Here is a 25001-nt window from a genome sequence, read left to right as displayed (position 1 = left end):
TACCACTCCACACCCAGCCATCCAGCCTTTACGCTTCAGGGCCATGGGGATTGCCTTTTTAGGAGACACCTGACCACAGCTGAACTCCCTGCCGCCCAACACAAAGACACTGATAACGTGGTGCTTTCTTATGTGTGTGCACGGCCGCCCTTGGTAATGACAGTGTTTGTGTGTGAGACAACTGATGAGAAACTAGACGAGAGCTGTGAGGTTGAGAAGGTGGCAGAGCTGTTATGTAGTGGAGACGGACAACTGTGGGAGCTCCACATCAAGCGGGAATCTATCCAACATTGTGAGAGCTGGTGAGGCCACTTGAAGTTCTTCAGGATGTTTTGGGACATAAGAGTTTGACGTTTTTTCCACTGAGAGACCTACAGTTAAAAGGAGTTCATATTTTGGCACAAGTTTGTGCCAGGAACCATCAAGAGAAGCGAAGAGAAGAGAAGATCTTTTTTTGTTGGGAGAGCTAACGTGAGCAGAGCCCGGCATCATGGAGAAATTCAAGGCAGCCATGGTTCTGGGTGCGGTTGGTGATGCCTTGGGCTACAGAAAGGGCCATTGGGAAGGCTGCACCTCAGGCAAGAAGATCCAAGAGGAGCTGGCCTCTCTGGGGGGACTTGGGGCCCTAAGACTTGACCCTGATAACTGGCCCCTGAGTGATGCAACACTGATGCACATCACCACAGCAGAAGCACTTATAACGGGTATGTTTAGGATTGATGTCAAGAAGAATGATAAAAATGACTCATGATTGTCTGGAGGCAGATCAGAAAGTGGAAATCATAGCCAGAGTACACACTTGTTTGCTTCTTTCTTCTAATTTGAAATGTTAACTATCAAATCAAAACTTAATTTGACCTTTTATCTATTTTTTTTCTAATGTCACTCAAAATCTTTCATTCTTTATCTGTTAAAAAAAAAAAAAAATTATATATATATATATATATATATATATATATATATACACAGCCTAATATGTCCAACAACCTCAGACCAGTCCAGCTGGCCTCTACATTTAGAGGGACCAGAATAGCCTCTTCTATACACTCAATGGAAGCTGTTAATCACCAACTGGCAGACCATCTCGAAATGACAAAACCTACTGACAAACCATAATCCATCCTTGCAACCGGTCATCAAAGACAAAGCAGAGGCCTTACCACAAATCACTTAAATGCCATGTCAAGCCCCCGCAGGGTTGCCAGGAGTTACCGGGACAGAAAAGTCCAAAATAGACTACTTTGGAAAAGCTGATCCTCAGCTCCCCTTCACTGAACAATAGCAGGTCAGACTCGTCCATAATCTACCAGTATCATGTTTGGCTGCAGACGTGGTTAAAAGCCAATGACAGCAGGCCTGTGAAATGGTGATGACATCTATTGAGATTAGAAGGCTCTATTTAGCCACAATCCAGCATGCCTACACACACACCCAGCCAAAAAAACTTATGGAGTGGAATAGATGTCGTAAGTGTTGTTAGTGTTTTTGTGCATTAATGTAATTTTATTTATTTATTTATTATTATTTTACCAGACAACAGAATTACAGTGTGCAGAGACAAATGTTACAGCAGAAATACTGTTACATATTCTTATCTGAAACAGAGATTAAAGTTCTTAGATTAAAGAAGCAATTTCCAAGATTTAGTAATATCTAGAGGTGAGGATTGCAGATTTCAAGAAGGTGAAATTTAACCTGGATCAAATTCCTTCCATGTTCATTGTTCAGGAAGTTTGTATCAGGAGCTGAATTATCCATATCGGTCTCTATCTCTCCAAAAAAATTCTATTCTGTTCTGTTCTATATTAATTCTATTTCAGTCAATGGACCCCCCTAAATCCTACAAAACTGGAATTTAAACCAGAACTTCAGGTCTGTCCTCCCCTCAACCTCTGTAACAGAATCTGAACCAGAGTCCAGTCAAGAGGGCGAAAGTCCGTCTTTCATCAAAATCCTTGATCATTAAATTAGCGGCACTGCTTCATTGTCAACATAGGCTCTCTCTCTCTCTATTCTATTTCTCTCTCTCTCTCTCTCACACACACACACACACACACACACACGCGCACACATACACAGACAGCACATACATAAACAAATTCTAGCCGCATGGCTCGTGGATCCCAGTTGACCTCACAGTGTGGAAATGACTCCACTCACTCCGCAGGCATGCTGGTCCTAATCTGTGGTGTAGCAGGCTGAGGCTAAACTTAGCCCACTGCAGCACCACTCATCTCGCCTTGCATACCAATCATGAATGACTCTCAGTCACGGAGTGTGTGTGCGTGTGTGTTTGTTTGTGTCTAGATTACTGGTGTCTGGATGATCTTTACCGGGAGCTGGTGCGTCTCTATGTTGAAGCCATGGTGTCTCTTCAGGGCAGAGCCCCTGATCCTGCCACAGTGGAGGGCTGCGTTCATCTCAAACCTCACAACTTCCTGCTCGCCTGGCATACACCCTTCAATGAAAAAGGTCACTGGAGATTTTTGATATAGTTTTTTAATTTCAAACAAACATAACTACAGTATTTAAAAATGTGAGTCTGGATATGTGCCATGTCCAGGGTCTGGGTTTGGGGCAGCTGCCAAGGCCATGTGTGTGGGCATGAGATACTGGCAACCTGACAGACTAGACAGCCTGGTGGAGGTCAGCACTGAGATTGGCAGAATGACCCACAACCACCCAACAGGTGACAGTGTTGGCAGTTTTAACGAATCAAAACAAATCCGGCAGCTAAAGGCTAATTATTGTTGTTATCTCGTATTACATTTTATCTACAAGAACATTGAAAACTTACTTAATTAGTGAGTTTTGTCAGCAGTTATGTCTAACAGACACACTTGGCGTTGTGGCTTGTGGTGTCACTCTTGGTTTCAGGCTTCCTAGGCTCCATGGCAACGGCACTGTTTGCATCCTTTGCCATCCAGGGGAAACCTCTTGTGACCTGGGGCCGCGAGCTCATGAAGGTCATCCCTCGAGCTGAGGAGTACTGCAGGAAGACCATACGACACATGGCAGGTCAGACTGTGTTTGTGTAAAAGGGCACATAGTTTTACAACTGATTTTTCTAGGTAAAATGAAATTTTAAGGGACAGGTCACTCCAAAATCAGGTGTTGGAGATATCGGCCATAGAGATACCTGCTTTCTCTCTAATATAATGGAACTAGAACGCACTTGACTTGTGTTGCTCAAAGCACCAAAAATATATCCATAAAAAGTCAGCAGCGATGTCACTTTCAAGAAATCATGACCTGATCAAGATAATCCACTTACCTTATTAAAAGTTTCATGTAGGAACTATTCTCTTTCTACTGAGCAACCCCCCGCAACATATGACTGTGCAGAAAGAAGCGTGCATGTACTACTAGCTCACCTAGCACCAGCTAGATAATGTTAAAGCTCAGTCAAGGAGGACACCATTAATGCTTATCTCATTCTGTCATGACCATGAGTCTCTCGTCCATAAATATATGTACGCTTTGGTTGGCAGGTGAAGTTTTGTGAAAATAAATTAGTTCCATGAAACTGCTTACAACAAGCTCTGTGGATTATCTTGAGTAACCAGGTCATAATCTCTGGAAAGAGACATTGCTGTTGAGTTTTCAAATGTATTTGTTTTGGTCCTTTGAGCAACACACACTGAGTGCCATCAAGTTTCATTATATTTGAAAGTAAGGCAGACATCTCTACAGACAACATCTCCAACACTCTTCAACTCACACCAAATCACTCTAGATTGATAATTAGCACTACAGGTAGGAGGAAAAATATGTATTTTTGATTTTGGGGTGAATTGTTCCTTTAAACTTAATGTAAAAAAAAAAACATAACAAATGGAGTGCTATCAATGTGTTTGTAGATACATAAGGTTATATACTGAATTTATAATGTATGCACATGTATCTGAGAAAGCATGACTATACGTGTGATTGTGCATTCAGAGTATCAGGAAAACTGGTTCTACTTTGAGGCCAAGTGGCAGTTCTACCTGGAAGAGAGAGAGATAGAGAAGGATGGACAGAACAAACCTTTGTTCCCTGATCGCTATGATGCTGAAGAGACGGACAAGGTAAATCCTGCTATGTAGATAAATACACAAAAAGAAAAGCTGAGCTTACGGTTTTTACCTCAACAGAGCCCCTTACAAGAACAGTGTGCTGCTGTTACTCTGTTCTCGTGCACACAGATGTATAAGCGGTGGAGCTCAGAGGGGCTTGCGGGCCGCAGAGGTCATGATGCCCCCATGATAGCCTACGATGCCCTTCTGGCAGCAGGGAGTGACTGGGCTGAACTGTGTAAAAGAGCCATGTTCCATGGAGGTGAGGACCTACAAGATATTTAAAAGCACAGATGGATAAAACATACAGACTGCTAATTTGTGAAAATGCTTTTTTTCTAGGCGAGAGTGAAGCCACAGGCCTGATCGCAGGCTGTTTATATGGCCTCATGCATGGCCTGAATCAGGTTCCCGCAGTCCTATACCAGGATGTAGACAAAAGAGAGCGTCTGGAGGAACTGGGAGAGGCGCTGTACAAAGCAGCATCTGCAGAGAAGTGCATAGACAAGTAATCCTGCTCTTCACTGGCCTGAACCCTTCTGGCTATCAGAGGAACTGCACATGACTGTCAAACTGCTTGTCTTTGCCCCACACTACCCACTAGTCCTCCTTGGTTGATCTCAATAGTCATAAGTGGTACTCTGTCTTCTCCTCTCCTCACGTCTCTTGCCCACATCTTGATTTTTCTGTACACAATTAGAAAAGTTGAAGCACCTGTCGCTGCAGGTGTGAGGCAGGGGAACATCAAAAGGGAGACCATTTAGGGTATTGACTTTCAGCCTTTGTTTCTCATAAGTGCTTTCCTGTAAGATCATCTCTCAGGGGCTACACCTGCAATCAGTCTGCATAAATTTAATGCTCTGTTGGTGGCAGGGAAGGAATAACTTGTCTCTATTACTCCACCTGATAGTATATGAAAGAGCTATGGGTTGAATTAAATTCTTCAGTATTTATAACTTTTATTTAAGCTAAGAATAGTAAACTAGTTTACTTCTTGGATTTAACAAACAAAGACAGTTTCCTTCTCTGACCTTTTCCTTGTCTAAAGCTAACCTGTATTAACATGAATCACATGCTTATGTCATGTCATGAAGGATCTGATTAATCAAAACACTGTGCAAAATTTTGATAAAGATTAAATGATTAATGATTATAGATATATCTCTGTCCACTATAAGTTTCACTAGTTTTAATCTCAGTCTATCTTGGCTTGAATGCATGCAACATGTGGTGGACATTTTGAATTTAACTTGTATGCATAACATTACTGAGTTGTAGAACAGTAATCATTTTATCTGCTACTGTGATCATTTATTACTTGCACTGTGATGCTCTTATCAGGTATCAGTGTACTATATTGTGAAACCACCATTACATGGTGAATATTAATATATATAAATATTAAAATGGATTTGGATATATATTACGCATGAAGTGCCTGTCTCTCTTTATCTTAACGGTAACATTTATTTTGACGGACAGCTTCTCTGCTACCTTAATTCTACAGATTTCCTCTTCTTCCTACACAACCCTTCTCTGCAATCCCCCGAACTAATCACCTATAACAAGTTAACTCTGCTGGAGCACTTAAAGTCTGAAAATTTGATGTACTCTACTTTGCTGCAGGAGTGGGGTGACTTCTATCCAGTTCAAGTGTAGTCTTTGAAAGTCAGCGCCTGGGTTAATATGGTCACTGTAAAAGGCCAAATTCACTATGCTCCAAAAACTAATACCTCTCTAGTTAAGTGATAGTCATTTCCAGAGATTGACTTACATGGGTCGAGAGAGATTTAGACCTTAGGTATATATTCCTCAAGTTTTCCCAAAATTATTTTATAGGATGGTGCCATCAGTGTTTTTTATTAAAAAAATTAAAAAAGAATAGTACGGTTTTACAACATGAAAAAAAAAAACACAAGCACTATATTTCTGTCTAAGCTTCTCTGTTCTTTCACCTTTATAAAAGAATGCAGTACTTCAATGATAAATATACTATCTTCAGACAAACTCCAAATAGTACAGTAACAGCAAGGAGCAAAATAACAGCACAATAACATAAAAACAGCTAATCCAGTGTTTAGGTACAATTTATCTAAATATGTTTAGTTCTGTTAAAGGCTTCACTGGGAATGGGGGGTGGGGGTAGGGGTGCAACTACACTGATTTTTGTTTGGCCTCCGGGTTGAAAATCCCTTTTTGTTTGACCTTCTCTTCACTTCTTCCACCTGCCCTACTCAGGTTTTCTTGCTCTTTATACTTAATACATGTGTCAACCAAGGCAAAACAATTCTCATTCATTTGACTTTGGCATTGTTTTTCTGTTGCCTCAACCACATAGTACCTTATTAAGAGATTTTGTCCATTTTACACATCCAGCACTGCCACTATTTTCATGCAATAGCATATTTCAAGATTTGCCAATCATCTGTCAACTCTGCTATCAATATGCGTAGCTATTTAGGTATGTTCAGCTGCAGGTGGCTACGAAGATTAATGTCCTTATTGCATGTCCTCTATTTTCTATAGACCAGATTCTCGGAAAACCAGTATCAGCCCTGATGCACGTATGTTAAGGAAATTGCTTAGAGACCGCAACTGCCGCCCTGTGCTCCGAGGGATTTTGGAGAGTCTCCTGCATTACCTGACACAGGATTTGCCCAAGCTGACTGCCAGAAACCCACAGAAGCCAGGGTCGGATATTGGAGTTGAAAGAAACACAGATTTGGCTGATCAGAGAGTTGAGACTTCAGTGAAACAGACTCAGCTTCAGACAAGTTGTACGATTGTTCAGCTCTTCAAAGAGCATAAAATGACCCACAGGAAGACTGCTGACACCACTCCCAACAGATTGCCTAGCAGGTGGGGAGGAGATCAAAAAGAAGGAGGCTTAATACACCGGCGCCTTACCACATTCCAGCTCCTCCAATCCAAATTCACACGGTCCACACCCAAATCTCCCATCACCCACCAAAGGGAGGTAGGATCTCTGTCCTCCAGCAGAGGAGTGGCAGGTAAAGTGAGCCACTGCCAAGACAGTGAGTGTGACATTCACAAGAGGGACCAGACTAGGAGAGAACAAGGACTGAAGAAGGCGGGTAGCGTGAAAGATATCATAGCCAAGTTTGCCGTGGCTGAGCAAAAAGAAAAGGGAGAGAATATGAAAAAACAGCCAATCAAACCAAGAGTCATTGGAAGAGGGATTCTCCTGTCTTCCTTGATGGAGAGGTTTGAGAGCATGGCCACTGTATGTAAGGGACATGAATTAAAATGTTCACAAGAAAAACCATCTAGAGGAGTAAAGGTGACAGGTTGCATAAAAGAGAGGGTGGCTTGTCATGAAAGATGGCACCAACAGGCACTGGATCAAACTGTTCACAAACAAAACCAACACAAGCAAATCAAAAGTAAATCTGTTGGATGGCAGTTGAAAGGAAATCAAACTACAAATGGGCAAGAACAAAGACAAGAGCAGACAGAAGAAGGTTTAACAAAAGTAAAACTAGAAGAAAAAAATAATTCAATTATGGAACAAATGAGGCAAATGGGGGACCAGCATTCAGATCAAAACTCTGAAGGGCATTGCTTATTAAACCATAAAGATCAAGCTTATAGGAGTGACATTAAGGGCAGGAGCTCGAGGGAATGTGGTGAAATTCAGACGACAATAGAAGGAAATGGTATCACCAAGAAGTTAGAATATGGCCATCTGAAGCTCATCTGTTTAACATCTGTCACCGAGAGGTTGCTCCCAGAGCCTTACAGGCTTTTTCCACAGGTGGAAGCCCATGTGAAGTGGCATGTAGCAACCATCGAGACCTGCCCTCCTGTGTGGTCCACATGTGTAGATTCCTCTCCTAAAATATATTCTGTGGAACCGACAGGAAGCTCACCCTTCGAAAACACACTTAACTTGAAGACAGAAGTTCCTCATGGAGCCCTACAACACTCTGACAGGGAATCAAGCACAGGCGAACCTTCCACTGCAGCAGCTGAAGAGAGATGCCCTTTAAAGCCAGAAATCGATGGACTTTCCACATATGTAGGCTGCGACCACGTAGAGTACGGAGCAGTGGAAGATTCATCCAAAGCTGTGACCTCTCAAAAAAGGTTGCCTAAGTATGTCATACCATATGTTTGCAGATTTGATTATCAACAAGATGATGATGATGAGATTAATTCCTCCTCTCAACTGGCACCTCAGCCAGAAAATATAACTCCTTTGATTGCAATGCCACCGCCACACTCTGATACTTGTATGACTGCTTTTAATAATGGATCGGCGACAGTGGGAATTAACCTATGCCATCCTAATACAATTACGGTACAAACATTAACAAAAAGGAAACCAACAGAGGGTAATCTACATGGAAAAGAAGGGGAGGCTAGGGAGAGGAGAGAAGAAATAACACCTGTGGACATGAACAATGATACTTCTGTGACTGCTTTTAACACAGGATTGGCAATCCGTGGAATGAACCTATGTCCTTCTAATAAAGTGAAGGTACAAATGATAACAAAAAAGAAACCAAACGAGGGTAAACCACATGAAAAAGGCGAGGAGGCCAGGGACGGAAGAGAGAAAATAACACCAGTGGATATAAACGATACCAGTGTGCTGCAAAATTTTGGACTTTCTGAAGAAAGTGCCAATAAATCTGCATTTGAATACAGCAACATGTCTGCTGAAACATTACCAAAGGTTGAACCTGAGAGACACAATCCAAAACAGAGAACAAAGTACAGAACGATTAACTACGGTGATCCTTCAGTCAAACAAACATATAAACCCAAAATCATACGATTCACTGACACCTTCACTTTCTAGGATGGTACCAATGGACAGTGATGCACAATCTCAGAACTTTTTCCTTTCATGCAGACTGCGCAAAGAATTTTAATCATGATTTAATTTACGACTTAATCTTGACAAAGCGCTAGAAACATCAATGAGTCCAAACTGGTAGAAAGATGAGCATTTGGTCTATCATGCCTTTATCAAAGCATACATGATTCAACAATGGACAGGAAGGTAAAAGTCACCAATCCCATTCTAATTGATGGCAATATGCAGCACAACCCTGAAACCCTGTTAGAAACTCCAGCTTCACACTGCAATTCTTAAGAGGTAGAGTTTCTACTACCAGGGTTGTGCACAGTTGCACACTGCCACGATTAGAATACGATTAGTTACTTTTGCATGCCTGTCCAGTGCTGATTCATGTATGCTCTGATGAAGGTCTGACAAACAAAAAGCTCAGTTGAGGAGATTTAAGTGTGGAAGCATTTTCTACCAGTCACTCTCAACGTACGGTTTTACATTAGCAGCAACACACAGTTACCACAAAGTTACACCTACAAAAATACAGTGTGAGCAACAAGTAAAACTAGCTACTACACTAGAAAAACTTGCATATCACAACATTCTTTACAAAAATTAGCACCTTCACTACTTGCAACACATAAAATGATTTCACACACACACACAGTATCAACACTGTTAACACGTTAGACTGCATAAACTGTAGCATAAACAAGTAGCCTATAGCCCAAGCATCAACGTTGAATAATGTGATATGAAGAAGACAACATATTAGAAGACAAGATTGACCTTTTCATCTTTACATTTTGAGGGTGTATTATAACTTAATGAAATATTAATCTATGTGAATCTATGTGTCCATTTTCTGTCCATTATTTGGGCCTAAGCAGGGTCCAAGCACCCCGCTCAACAACAAGATTTTTCACCTGGGAAAGCAAATGCTAACGTTTTATTGTATGCTGTATTATTTAGAAAGATAATGCATGTAAAACTGCCTGATTTTTCTATATCATGGCCATAATACAGCACAGTAATATGCAGTATTTGAATAAAGGTACAAAAATATGCTTGACCCAAACTGGCTGCTGAGTTGATGTATATGTTTTGTATATTGATTATTTTGTGGGGGGGCTGTCCAAAAATGCTCATAAAGGTCACATTTCATGGTCTTAAATCAAGTCTAAAGGGGACACAGTGACGATTGCCCAGAGCAGATGAATGGTTGCACACAGCAGTGCCAAAAATGTCAGCGGTTGGAAGCTCAGCCAGTTCACAGATCCATCCCCGCCCACCAGCAGGATTACGCTGCTGCTGAAACATGAGTCTGCATTTGGATTTACTCCGATATTTTCACAAGAGGATAAGAGATCGAGGCCTACATGATCCATCATCTGTCTATCCCAAGGCTTATCCTGAGTGGCAACAGTGACGATGAGGAGTGTGGTGTTGTCACTGCGTGTCTATATAGGGCAGAAACACTTTGAAACACAGATTTTTAGTAATCTGATTTAGGTAGGTAAAGCATGACATACAAGTTGGCAAATATCTGTAAACTTGCATCCTGTTAAGTAGCCTGGTTAAAACGACATAAAACACAGTCATACACACACACACACACACACACACACACACACACACACCCCAATACACTGAATTAAAAAGGATGTTTGTGGTCTTCATGGAAATAAAAAAATAAAAAATCCAAAAACTGCCACACCAGTCTCCTTTACTCATGCCTGAAAGTGGATAACAGCACAGGGACACAGAAAGGCTAATAAAAGAAAAGTCTGATCATTTGACAAAGTAGTCTGCATCATTTTTATATCCATCACCTTTTCCTGTCGGAGCAAGGTATTCAACTCTTATTTGCACAAGACCTTTCTCATATTATTATTATTATTATTATTATCATCATTTATTATTATTTTAATCTGTCATACCTGCAAACTAATAATGATTTTCAAGGACTGTATGAGCTCTGAATAACCCATGCAGCAGATATTTTTACAGGAGCAAGGCTGCCCAGCAGGTGAACAGATTGCTGCATTTACCTGTGCAACGTGGCTGTGTTGGAGAGGGCGCGGCTATACAGCATTCTGTGCTGCTTTTAGGTGTCATCGGACATCCTAACACCCTTTAGTGCAAGGACACCCTTGGTAGAAGTGCAGAGTTGGAAGAAGTATTCAGATCTTTAACTTACGTAAAAGTAGCAATACCACAGTGTAAAACTACTCTTGCAAATTAAAGTTCTGAAATTAAACTCTGACTCAAGTATAGGCTACAAAAGTATTAGCATCAAAATATACCAAATGTATTAAAAGTAAAAGTACTCATTATGCAGAATGGCCCATTTCAGAACAAAATATAAATTCTGTTATAGTATTGTATTATACTAATGCATAAATGTGTTCATCACATTAATGTTGCAGCTGGTAGAGTTGCAACTGATTTTAATTAGCCTACTTTATATACTCCAGTAATTTAATGTATAATAATACATCAAAATGTATTATTGATATTATTGATAGTATTGAATTGTACTTTGTATTAGTAATCTTAACCTGCAAAGCAACGCAAGTTTTAAGATAAATGTAATGGAGTAAAAAGTACAATATTTACCTCTGAGATGTTGTGAAGCGAAAGTATTAAGTACCCATGCATAAAATGGAAATACTCAATTACAAGTGCCTCAAAGTTGTACTTAAGTACAGTATTTGAGTAAATGTAGTTACATTCCACCTTTGCTGCTGTGATAGCTGTTGAAGCCCAAGGCTGTGTGTGATTCAGCATTTCATAAAAACCTGATATATTATCTGGAAAAGAAACAGTACTGCAAAATGTTATGATTCTGTTTTTTCCTAAATAACTGCACAGGGACAGCATTGCCTTGGTGTTAAACAAGGGAATATATTATTAAAAGTGATAAATAGTTTATGTTTCTGTACTACTGAACATTATAAAGAGGCTATAATGGAACAGTAATGTCAGATTTAGGCCTATCAATTAAGACAGCATTAAATTACAATTTCTTGTAGAAGTTGCTAACAGTTTCAAGTACATGGTGGAAGAAATATAACTGCAAAAATATGGGGCCACAAAAGCATTATCAAATATAAAATAAAGTTTGTCATGGAAAAAGGAAACATTGGTACTTTATACAACTTTAAAAAGAATTGGGAGATAAATGGTGGGGAAAATTATGTGTTTATTTAGCCAGTGAGACACATCTCTCACATGTAGCATATTCAATATCTTAATTTAAACTACGAAAATTTGCCTTGGGGTTGTATTTCTCTATGTGTTTGTTTCTTTTTTCTGTGTTGTGCTCTTTATTTATTTATTTACTTATTTATTTGCTTATTGTCCCTCTACAATAAAAAAATGTTTATTAAAAAAAGTGTTTGAAAAAGAAAATGGAAATATTGGGACTGAAAAATCCACAGCAAAATGAAATATGGGCATAAATATTATGATCATCATTATTATTGTTATTATTGCATCCTGATGTGTTTTAAAATGACAATATTCTATTTTTTTCTCTTCATGTCAAATCAGTGTCTTTTTTGCTGTTGTTTACTATCTGTTTTTCCCTCAGTTTTAACTTTCGTTCACTATTTTGGCAAAGGCAAAAAGTGACATTAAAAAAAGAAAACACCAATTTGATTCACACCTCTCAGCCCGTCTCTTCTTATACCAAGGTGCCCTGAATGCACCATAAGTCACATTTCGCCTTTCCCACGGGAGCTCTGAAGTGGGATGTTCCGATGTTCCGGGAGTCATTTGAAGGCAGCATTAGGTCTGATCGACGTGTGTGTCCTGAGGCAAACGACACAAGTCCGAAATCTACCATGGAGTAGATTGTCCGGACATAACAGTGGAAGAGGTGACTATATTTTGGATCACACTGGGTCGCAGCCATGTGTGGATGTTGTTAACAGAGCTCCAGGCCGGTTGGTTGTATTCTGAGGAGCCAGCAGCAGGTGCATGTGGATGGCGACAAAACTCAGGGAAAACTCCGCTGTCCTACGGCTTCAGCATCAACAGGTCGATAAAATACTTAAAGGAATTCACTGAAATAACTTATTTGTTTAGTGAAAAGATTTCTTTCCATGGCCTTCCCCTCGGGAATAGCAAGTTAAACCCATGTTAAGCAGCGTCTTGTCCCGTCTCTTCGCACGCAAACATGGAGAAAAGTTAAAAGTGGACTTACCTCAGCTGTGGCTTCGATATTCATGTTTGTTGTAAACTTTTGCGCCGTTGTTTTGCCGGTTTTTGGAGAAAAACAGCCCGGTGGATACATGGTGAGACTCTAGCACAGATTTTCAGGATATCACTGGAGCAGAGGAGGCAATGGAGAAGAAGAAGCCGACGGACCGGACCCGCTCCCCGGACGGTAGAGCTAAAGACAGAGTGGACAGGTAACGTTAGCAAACCGACCGTTGGCCTTTAACGGTTATTTCAGCCCAATAAAACGTTTAAAACAACATGTTATCGATTTTGAGAGGTCAAAGGTAGTTTAGTAACTTACCTGATAAGTAAATTCAGAAGCAGATAATTACTTTATATCGTTTTTCGGGAGAGACTGACAGCAGTTACCACTTTCAGCCGTTAGTTAACGTTACTCGAGTTATTGAGTTGTGTGGAGCTCGCGCAGTGATTGTAAGTTTGGACACCGGAAATAAACATTTTGCATTGAAAGTTAAAAATAAAACAAAGGTACCGAAATTTATTTAGATTTTATTTTGATTTGTTTGCTTTATTTTTATTGGTAGTCTTTTGATATCTTTTGCTTCATGTAATTCTACATATAATATGTAAAATATTATGTTTAATTGTTTTTTAAAAAGTTATTAAAACATATGAATAAATTAAAAAACAAAAACTGACACAAAAACAGTGACATGAAGAAAACAAACATCAGAAGTTTGTCACGGTAAAACACATAATGCAAAAATAAATAAATAAAAAAATAATAATAATAATAATATGAAATATTTTTAATGCCTATGTTTTATTTGGCTGTGGATTTGCCAGAGTTTCCTTTTTCAATGGCAGATTTTATTTTCATTGCCAATACTTAATTTCACTGTTATAGATTCACAGACTTACAACTGCTAACTCTTAGTATAACACTCTCCATACACATTATTAGGACAAAATGCAGTATGTCCATAGTTTTTTTTTCATTCCATAAAACGAAGATGGATAGCCACTGCATTAGGCACCTTTAATAAACTGACTCAGTGGACTAACAATTTGATTCACAGAGTGATGAAATCAACTCTTGGATTTGTGCACTGGTTTCCCGATGTTTAAAGTTTTATTTTGCTCATTAAAGATGGGACACATTTTTTGTGTCATATCTCATGATTGTTCAAATAAAGCTGTAAATTTGAGTGAGGAAAATTATCTACACTTAGTTCACAGGTTATTTAGAACACTTATATAAAATGAATTGAGTGTGATGCAACATAATAAAACCTACCTTCAATAAAATCATGAGGTTGAAGTGTTGATGTCATGGTAACTATGGTTACACTTTATTGAATTTTAGAGATGAATTTCAGGTAGGTCAACTAAATTTTACAAACTACAGTCTCTAAAATGGCCATGAAGTTGAATTAACACCTCTTTTTACCAGTTGCAACAAAAACTGACTTTTTAACCTTCACAAAGGAAAGCTATACTACAGCTCTGCTGGATTAGACTGCATTAGTTGTATCTAGATGTAGTTAATAAACTTGCAGTTGAGTGTGTTGGACTTCACTTTTGTTGAGTTGCACATGAAATAGTGGGATTTATCCACTATGTCTATATATTAACATAAGCTGAATCATTTTGGCTTTTTGTAGTTGTATAAAATCCACGCTCAATTCTGGATTGTATGCTAAATTATTATTTTAAAAAGGGGAGCTGTTGCACAGTTCAAACAAACAGTGATAACCCAAACCAACACCTGAAATCAGGTGCAGCACACATACATTTTATGTGTGTCCTTGCTTTTGTTTTGACAACAAAGTCATTCTCATATAATGTTTGCATAATGATACCTTTATTCTCGCCCAGGCTTTGCAGAGCCGCAGTAGTTTAGAGCCTGGGCTGTGTGTAATATACACAGTAGTAAAGGCATTAAGTCTGTTGTGCTTGAACAAGTTTAAGATGTGGTCTACTCACACTGCCAGTCTTCAGGTGCATTTCCTCTCCAGGGATGACTTTGCTCTTGAGGAAGGTTTAAGCTGCGGGAAGATTAGCTTGTTACCTAAGGTATTAGGGTTGAGCCAGCTACACCCAACATTTTATCTACTACCAGGTTGTAGGCGTAGGTGATGTAGGTGAACATGCTATATAAAGATTGTATTAGTAAAATAGAACCATTGGTTTATTTTGTGCCTCAATAGCTTTTTTTGTCGTTTAAATTCAGTGAAAAAATGCCAAATAAATGAGGATAACAGGGCCCTTAAAAAAGTCTACATAACATTTTTTGAATAAAGTTCATGCCACGAAGTTAAATATAAAACACACACATTTGAAATATATTACGAATAAAATGTCATGTTAAGCTAGAGTGGAGATTTGTCTTCAGTCTCGCCTCAGATACAATAAATAATATCACAGTGCACAAGTAAAAACATGTTTAAAAAAATTGACAGCACTATAGTGTGGATTCTTGGAAATTATGATTGTGATATACTGAAAACAATCTTTATCGTGTTAATGAACAGTTTTTACTTTTTTTACTGCAATATTCTCATTTTATGTGCAATATTACATTTTTTTGGTATACAATTTTTCATGATTATTATGCATATGTAGGTACTGAGTATGTATGTTTAAACTGGTGTGTGTGTGTGTGTGTGTGTGTGTGCGCGCGCATGAGTTGTAAACACAATAACTTTTTACCTCTACTATTTATTTTAATCTGTTATACTTATTTTATAGAACTCTGCTTGGGCAGTGCAGCTAAATTTCATTGCATGTACCTGTACAATGACAGTAAGTGTATTCTGATTTCATTTAAGTTGCAAACAGTTTCTTACTGTGTGTTTTTCGGCCCAGCGTGGATCCATATGGTTTTGAGCGCTCAAAGGACTTTGATTACGACTCGTATGAAGAGCTCATGTCTGAATATCTCGTTGTGCTCACCCGAAGATCTATCAAGTGGTCCAAACTACTGAAGGGAAAGAGCAAGGTGCAGAAGAATGTCAAACGTGAGTGTGAAAACTGAACACACCAGTATCCTCACAGAGTGAGCGCACACAGTAAAGCTGAACTAAACGGAAGTGTTCCTCCTCTCCTTCAGTTAAGCGTTATGTTCGTAAGGGGATTCCCAACGAGCACCGGGCTCTGATCTGGATGGCAGCCAGCGGGGCTCAAGACCAGTTAGAGAAGAATCCAGCATACTACCAGTCTCTGCTAGCAGCCCAGCATGACCCCAAACTGGTGGAGACCATCTGCACAGGTCAGGCTGCGAACAGCGTCTGTTTCAAACATTTGCTCACTCAGGCGTCCTTAAAAGACACACAAAGCCAACCTCAAAAAGCCAACACTAAGACTCACAGGGCACCTGTGCATGTGTTTTGTTGAGCCAGGCTCAAACTATAGTTTTAAAATCCTAACCAATTTTGAAATATGGTTGTATCACACACGAGGAATAACTTTACTAATGTTCTAATGGGATATTCTGAATATAATTATGCCAGAAGAAGCCTGAATGCACCATGTCCTGTGATCTCATTGGGACACAGATGTAAACAGACACTGACATGTTGCATCAGCTTGCAGTAAAAGTTTTGCATTATGAAAAACAGAAGCGGGAAGCTAAATGAGTCTGGATGAGAAAATGGTTAAAGACATGTTATCTATTCTTTAGCGAGTACTGGACGTGAGATTTTAACTGTCAGTTTTAGTATTTGCCAACAAAGGTTGGCTGGCTAAAATTCAGAGTGCAGGAGTGTTTGAAAACACCAAATCAGTGATCTTAACTGTTATCGTCCGTAAATCCTAAATATCAAACTTGTTCGAAATTATCAAGGCGGCTCAGACAAGTCTCTGAGCAGTACAGGAGGTTTAAGACTGGATCTGTAAATCTCTCACAATATCAGATAATCTGGGCTGAACATCAGTACTGATGAAGTTCCCAGACCGGATTTCTGCAATGCCCAGGAAGTAAATCATGGATAAATCAGCCCAGAACTCCTGCAGCCTGAGCCCGAAAAGTCTCATGGTTGACTGTGAAGTTTTGTTTTGGCGTTGTCATCATTTTGTCTAAATACATTTTTGTATTTTCATTGTTGATTCATCTGTCAATTTAATTTCTCGATTGATTGATTCGTTTTTTGGTCTATTAAATGTTAGAAAATAATGAACAATGTAGATCAGTTTTTCCAAAAAGCCCAGACAATGTCCTCACGTCTTGCTTCGTCCACAACCCAAAGATACTCAGTTTACTGTCATAGAAGAGTTAAGAAACCACAAAATACTCACTTTTTATGTGAGAATATGACAACTTTTAATTCTTTCTTCTTCTTTTTTAAATTAATGAAACAAATTAATGGATTATCAACTGAGCAGGTGATTCATTCAATAGCTGACAACTAATCAATTAATCATTGCTGCTCTGTTTCGTATTAACGCCCCGTAAGAACATTCTTTCTCACTGACTCTCACCTCGCTTCTGAGGCTGATTCAGTCAGTCTGCTGATCAGTGCTGACTATAACCTACAGTGCCAGACACACTGCAAAAGTCACAGCCGACAGTCAGCCACGCAGAGCACACTGACGCCCTGCAGTTTGCCTTTCCGGAGCATTTACACTAAGCATTACAGAATATTTCATGTCATGTGATAATCATGTGGTTTTGTGTGTATGTAAGATTGTTCTTTAACAATCTCCTGTGTCTCCTTCCTGTGTGATACTGACTGGGCATTCAGACAGAAAACAGCGCTGTGTTATATGAGTGTATATGGTCCTGCGGATCCTTAACAAAATCTTAAAAGGCACTGAATTAATTGTTCTAAAAATCAGGCCATAATTGGTATTAAAATATCTTAAATCAGTATTTCAAAAGTCCTAAAAATGCTCAGACACTGGAGGAAGGATTTCATGAATCCATTTTCCCAATCTCGCATTGTAAAATTTACAGTAATTGGTCACATCCAGTTCAAAAAAAAAAAAAAACCCTAACCCTAAAACGAGTTCGAGGCAATACAAACAAGGCTCAGTGTATTTTATGCAAACATTTTTTCCAAACTTTGCATGATGAGGAACAAGGCAGTGAAATCCCAAATGCAGTGAAAGACAGAAATTGCCTCACAAGTTGTTTGCTAAAAAGATGTTTGTATTAAAAAATCTCTTAAAAAATTAGGAAAAAAAAATTCACTGAATATCTGCGGTGTCTTTTTTCTTTCAGACTTGAACAGAACATTTCCAGACAACGTCCAGTTCCGCAAGACATCCAACCCATGTCTGCAGAAAGCTCTGTACAACGTGCTGCTGGCTTATGGCCACCACAACTCAGCTGTGGGCTACTGTCAGGTAATATCACCTGAGATCCAGCCTTAAATGGATTTTCCATAACACCAGTCTTACACTTGTAACAGAGTTGTCAAAGAGCAGTGTGAGAGTATTGGGTATTGCTGGCTAGAAAAACAATATAGTGCATAATATTGTTTCATCATTGTTTTTTGTGCTGCATGACTAAAATTTGCAGTGGAGGATTAACTCCAGTGTTGTGTGGATTATGAGACAAAAACATCCAAAACGGACTTAATAATGGGCTCCACTACTAGACTAAAATAAGCAGACAATGTAACTTTGAGTGTGTGGAAGCGTCATCTTCTGTGGAGTGTTTTATATTAGTGCCAGCACAATAATCAATTCGTACGTGTCCAAAGAAAGGCTGTTTGTGTCAGCATAGCCTGCGTTAATCATTAGCATTTGAAAGGGAAATTTCATTCTCAGGAGCATATGCAGCTTGGTTTGCAATTCAAACAGGCAGCAGGGTTGTGTTGATGGTGTCGTCTCTTATGATGTGTAAACAGAACACGTCATCACACTCAGGCAGCCTGATTCAGTTTGAGTGTTTTGGTTTTTGTTTTGTGTCCAGTACACACTAATGGTTTCACCCTTGAAGCTTTATTTAAGAGCTCTACAGTCTTGATTAAAACCTGTCCAGGCAGGATTGTAGAAATCATGTGTGAACTGAGTGTGTCTCTTTTGTCTTCAGGGGATGAACTTCATAGCTGGGTATCTACTCATCATCACAAAAGATGAAGAAAAGTCCTTCTGGCTGATGGATGCACTCCTGGGTAGAATTTTACCAGGTGTGTGTGTTTGTGTGTGTGTTTGTGTGTGTGTGCATGTGTGCGTGCACATTAGTTTTCCATCATTATGGTTTCATGTCTTCATGTCCTGTGTGTGTGTGTCTGTGTGTGTGCGTTGTGGTTGTTCTTTTACTCTGAGCTAAAAATAATCCTGCAGGAGGTCACATGGTCTTTATCTCTCCGTGGCTTAAGACCTACAGGATGTTTTCATTTGTGTCTTACACAATCATCAAAAAAAAAAAAATGGTTTGGCAAAAAAAATTTGAGCAAAGCAAAAATTATGTTATTTTGAAAATCTAGTACAGGCACAGATTGATGGAATTAATAATGAAAGAGTACTAAAAAATAAAAAAATTTTAAAAAATCCAAGTATTACAATATATTCCATATTTTGCTGGAAACCTCACATAAAATATGTACAAAATGAACTGTCAAATACTTCAGTCCTGCCTAAAGCAAAGTACACACTCTATCACAAATACTCCACATTCTCTACTGTTCACTGATTTTGCCATATTTAAATTACTGTGCAGAGATATGAGCAAACACACATGAAAGCACACTACACCTGCTATGCATACTTTAAAAAAGAGCCACAAAGACAGTGCATAATGTTGGATTTCATGACTACACTTATTTTTTTATTCACCTTTGCAGAAACTGCTTGGCACAACATATTATTAGCCTCAACATCTCTCCGTCTCCTGGGACTCAAAAGAACTGCATTACTGTCTAGTCTAAAACATTAAAATTCTTTAATCTTGTTGAATTTCAAACTGCACAAATAATGTACAAAGCCAGGAATAATCTACTACCAGGAAATATTCAGAAAATGTTCTATAAAAAGGGGAAGGATTATAATTAGAGGGGCAAATTCAATTTGAGGATTCTCAGTGTTTACACTACTATGACAGGAATTTATATTTCAGTTTGTGGTTTGAAACTGTGGAACGGTAAACATGTCAAGCTAAAGTAATGTCCTAACACCATCCAGTTTAAAAACAGGTGTGAGGATATGATTCTCACAAAGTACAGAGACGAGGAGGGGCTTTGACAATCACCAGCTGTTCATGTGGATTTATATTTAAAAAGGAATGTAGCAATGTGTAAAATATGTAGTTTGTTTATATGGATGCACATGGGTATATGAGTATGTTTATATTTTGTATATCAGATAATTTATATTCCTTCCTTCTCTTTTTCGCACATGTAAATTGAGGCAATTTGTGAATGGAATTTATTATGCCTTTTTTTTCCTTGCTTTTGTAATTCATGTTTTTAATTATTGTTTTTGTTGTATTTTACGTGTTTGAAATAAAGACTTCAAGTCAGTTTAACTCACAGATGTGTGTGTGTGTGTGTGTGGTTACAGACTACTACAGTCCAGCCATGCTGGGGCTGAAGACGGACCAGGAGGTGTTAGGGGAGCTGGTTAAAGTTAAAATCCCTGGAGTCTGGCAGACCATGGTGGATCAGAATGTGATGTGGACCCTGGTGGTTTCTCGATGGTTCATCTGTCTCTACATAGATGTCCTGCCCGTAGAGGTGAGTGTACCTGTGTGTGTGTTTCTTAAACCCTGTATCCTCAGATGGAAAAGCTTTATTCAAAAGTTTAGGAAAGCTTGATGACAGACAGTTTAGTGAGTCAGAGACAAATGTTGGTCATTCAGGAATTAAGTTATTCTAAACTGTAATGGTTTGTTAGTAATAATGCGATTCATTTCACAAATAATGTCAGGGTGGAATTGGTGGATCCTTAAAAAATCTCAAAAGGCATTGAATTAATTCATCTAATAATAAGGCCTTAATTTGTAGTAAGATGTCTTAAATCAATCAGTCAAAAGTCCTAAAAATGCTAAAATACATATATAGGATTATTTATTTATTTATTTTTTCATGTTTTGCATTGTAAAATTTCTAAAAAATTGGTCGTAAACATCTTTTGAATAATTAGCGGAATTGCCAATCGCATTACAATCATGCAGTGTATTTACCACATCCAGTCATATGACAAATTAAAACCTTTTTTAAACCTTTTTTTTTCTTCGCATTTTTAGTAGATCAACCAAATGTTTAAGGTGACCAAAAGAGTTGCTTTTATGTTACAATAAACATTTGGACAAAATTGCTCCTAACCCAAAGTAATTGATGTGTGAATTTTGGTAATTGTGAACTTGGTCTTAATATTAATTTCAAGTGGCAGCATAAAGTCTTAAAAAAGTCTTACTTTTAGTGTGTCTCAGGCTGTAGGAACCCTGAATAAAAGCTCTGTTAAAGCACACTGTTCACTAAATCCATGTGTTTTCTGTCAGCGCTGCTTTTAGTGGATTCAGATAAAAATGCAATAAAATAAGCTTTTTATTCCTCCTTTTCTCTAGTGGCAAACCCACCACATAAACAGTCCTTGTTGTTACTATCTGTCTCTGTTGGCTGTTGGATGGGCGTTGACTGTTGGGTTTGTTCTTCAAATACACATCGAGCCTCACTAGCAGGGCGTTACACTTGCAGATGTTCATGCTACTCCCTCAAGATTTCACCCCCTCACACAGGCAGGAGTTCATACTGCAGCAACGAGGACACGATTCCTTACTAACGTCCCAGCCCAGGACTGATTCATGGCTACTGCTGCAGTGTTTTTCCTCTGATCCAGCACCTAAGATGCACATTTCTAATTTTATGGTAGCTGGTAATGTAGTGCAATGTTTTGTTTTTTTTTCTATTGTAATATGATAATTAGTTAATATATTGTTTCTCCTTACTTTTTTTTGTGACTATTTACCTTTACAATGCTTTTGGTGCGCTTCAAATACAGCAAGTCATTAAAAAAGAAATGGTGTGATAATGGAGGGTATGGATGCATTTTTCATAGTGTACTTTGGACTTTTTGTACTTTTGGAGATTTTCTTGCACTGCAGAGTTGAATTTGCCTGCAATTTGTACCTTTCACAAACTAAAAGACTTTAAAAATACCTTAAAAAAAACCAAAGTCTGATAACTCTTTGACATCTAAAGACAGTAAGAGTTTTTAGACACACACCATAAGATTTTGCAAAGACTTGGTATCTTGCAGGGTCACTGTTCGTAAGAATAAAACTAGATTCCTTTTGAGATAATGTCCAATCCTGCTCCTGTGTTTTCACTTCACAACTTCACCAGCTTCTCCTCCTTTTCTGCTGTCTACCTGGTTTACTGCTTCCTGTTTGACTTAAACTTACAATAAACATGTTTGTTTTTGTTAAATGTCATAAGGAGAAAAAGACTTAAAACAACTTGGATTCAGTTTTATGTCCACCTCACCTAAAATGCTCAAGATCACAGGAGCGCGCCACAACTCTACCAAAACTGATGATTCTATTCTGACACTTGAAATTTGACTGCGACAGTGGTGAAATTGCTCGAAATGTCATTGGGTGTAAAGCCAGCATAAGTTTTTGTTTTTTTTAACAAACAGCAGATTAAACTTCGCATTATGCATCATTGCACTTGTGTTCGCTGGTTGGATTTACTGTTTTGTTGTTTGTTTCTCTGCAGACAGTCCTGCGGATTTGGGATTGCCTGTTCTACGAGGGCTCTAAAATCCTGTTCCGTGTAGCTCTGACACTGATCCACCACAACCAGGCTCTGATTCAACAGGCCCAGTCACTGCCAGACGTCTGCCAAAACTTCAAGCAGATCACCCGTGGACCATTCGTGGATGAATGCCACACTTTCATGCAGGTAAAAGAAAAAGAGAGGTGTCCAATCATTAGGAGTGTCATTTACGGCAGGAAATACCATTCAGTATAAAACAGATGTCCCTTGTCAGTAACTGTCTTTAATCCTTTAATCCCAATGTTTCTGTCCTACCCTAGAAAATCTTCACTGAACCAGGAAGTCTCTCCATGGCAACCTTGACTAAGCTGCGGGCGACATGTCGATCTCGCGTCATTGCAGAAGAATCTTGAACCTAACGCAATTACCTGCTGCTCAAACTCAATACACATTCCACTGGGAGAAGCACCCAACAGCTCGTTTGCACCTGCTTTTCTTTTCTTAATGTAACATATTACCACACACTGGTGACTATTTTTCTTAAACATATTTTCAGACGATCATACACGTGTAAATATATGGTTAAATGAAAATATTCTTAGCAATGAGCTGTGTAAGCTGACGATTCCATTTGAAAACTAACGTATAGTTTCTCCTTTTGTTAAATGATGCACTTTACTCCAGAAAGTCAGAGACACTGTAGAGAAAAAGCTTGGCAGCAAATGGTCAGATAAAGAATGTGTTGCACTCTGTGAGCCCAGCCAAGAGGCCTACTGTATTTCACATTGAATGTTTAAATGAAGACTCCATGCTGGACCTCCCTGCTGTGGTAACCGAATGTAAATCATACTGATTTCAAAACTTTTTTTTTCTTTTGCTCCAAACATTTCAAAATCTGATTTATGTACTTGATGGTTGTGTTCATGTTTTGAGAAAATGTTGAACTTCCTGACCTCAACTATTAATTCAAGTGCTCTGTGATGAAATGATCTAATTGAAAAGGCTCCTCTCTTTTTCTAACCAAGGTGTGTCCAGTTCGTTCTGTTCGGTTTTGTGGTCCTTTAAATATATGTGGTAGTACTCATATCAGATTTTGTTTTACTGGACAAAAATATTTTTGGTGTTGATCCCAGCTCTGACAACTCTGTGTAATGTACACCTGGTTACACAGTTCAGATTAAACAGCCATGTTTATTTCACCCAAAACATGATAAATCATAAAGGTACTGTTGCATGAAATAAGAGTTTTATTAACTTTTACTAAGAGGCATAATAGAAAACAAGATCAAACCATTTTCTTTAAAAAAAAAATAAAAGATCAAATCACTACAATTCATATTAACATTTCTTTAAAGATAGAGTGGGGTAAAGCAAGAATAGGGAATAAATCCATGCACCTGTTCACTTGTAATATAAAATACATTTTAGTAATGCAGAGTTGCATGGCCAGATCATTACACACCGATTACTCAAAGCAGCTCTCCACTTTATAATCACAATAACCAGACTGTGTTTAATCAGCTGAATTAAACTGTGCCTCAGTGCACTATAAGGTGAAGTCTTGACCCTTCCAGTATTATCACTGGGACTTTATTTGGGGGAAAAAAGCATGGTAGTCACATCAAAAGACAGTTTCTTGATCCCTAAGAATTGTGCCATGAATTACACGTTTGTTATTTTAAAAGATAATTTTGCAAGTCAAGAAAGTTGCACTTTGCCTTAAGTTTGTCGTAGTAACATTTAGTTTTTTCCTCTGAAACCGCTCAGTGCATTACATCTCTTGCCTCCCACAATATATTCACAACAGCAGCTAGCTAGCTAGGTAACTTAGCTTTGTTCCATGAACAAATGTGACATTGTCTTACCTGATGTTTGTTATCCAGTGGCTCCTGAAGATGCAACCATTCTGAGAATACTCTCAGAGAGCTCCTAATCTGTCATAAAAAACCCAGCAAGGAGTCTTAGTTTAGGGGTGATTTAGGAAAATTCTCAGAGCAACTCTGAGCAAGTAAAGCACAGGAACTTTTACCTTAGTGAGGAGGTGTGGTTGACCCTGTGCTAGCTATGACACATTCTTTTAACAGATGTGATTGGTTGGCACAGACACACCCTTTTTGTGAGCCTGCAAGGTGTGGACATCCAGTGGAAATGAGGTGAACTGCATCACAATATGAGGCTGTGAAAGTGCTTTTTGTGTGATCACACTGCTGCACTTTTCCAGTTTCAAATGTTTTGGTGTCATAATCACTTTATTTCTGACATTAAATCATT

The 25001-nt window shown here is 38.7% G+C and overlaps 2 protein-coding genes across 2 annotated transcripts; both read left to right on the top strand.

The window, feature by feature from the left end:
* adprhl1 (ADP-ribosylhydrolase like 1) lies at window positions 1-10591 on the top strand. Its single transcript, XM_042492500.1, has 8 exons — window positions 1-704; window positions 2308-2472; window positions 2564-2689; window positions 2878-3018; window positions 3943-4070; window positions 4188-4320; window positions 4401-4566; window positions 6585-10591. Exons 1-8 carry the CDS (start codon window positions 491-493, stop codon window positions 8881-8883), a joined length of 3372 nt encoding a protein of 1123 aa, XP_042348434.1. The 5' UTR covers window positions 1-490; the 3' UTR covers window positions 8884-10591.
* A 2629-nt stretch (window positions 10592-13220) lies between these two features.
* Window positions 13221-23830, top strand: grtp1a (growth hormone regulated TBC protein 1a). The gene is made up of 8 exons (XM_042488333.1): window positions 13221-13295; window positions 15934-16085; window positions 16178-16336; window positions 18287-18411; window positions 19103-19199; window positions 20572-20744; window positions 22731-22916; window positions 23051-23830. The coding sequence occupies exons 1-8, from the start codon at window positions 13228-13230 to the stop codon at window positions 23141-23143; spliced, it is 1053 nt and encodes a 350-aa protein (XP_042344267.1). The 5' UTR covers window positions 13221-13227; the 3' UTR covers window positions 23144-23830.
* The last annotated feature ends 1171 nt before the right edge of the window (window positions 23831-25001 follow it).

The sequence above is a fragment of the Plectropomus leopardus genome, chromosome 1, assembly GCF_008729295.1.
Source record: "Plectropomus leopardus isolate mb chromosome 1, YSFRI_Pleo_2.0, whole genome shotgun sequence".
NCBI lineage: Eukaryota > Metazoa > Chordata > Actinopteri > Perciformes > Serranidae > Plectropomus > Plectropomus leopardus.
This window is presented reverse-complemented; position numbering and strand designations above follow the sequence as displayed.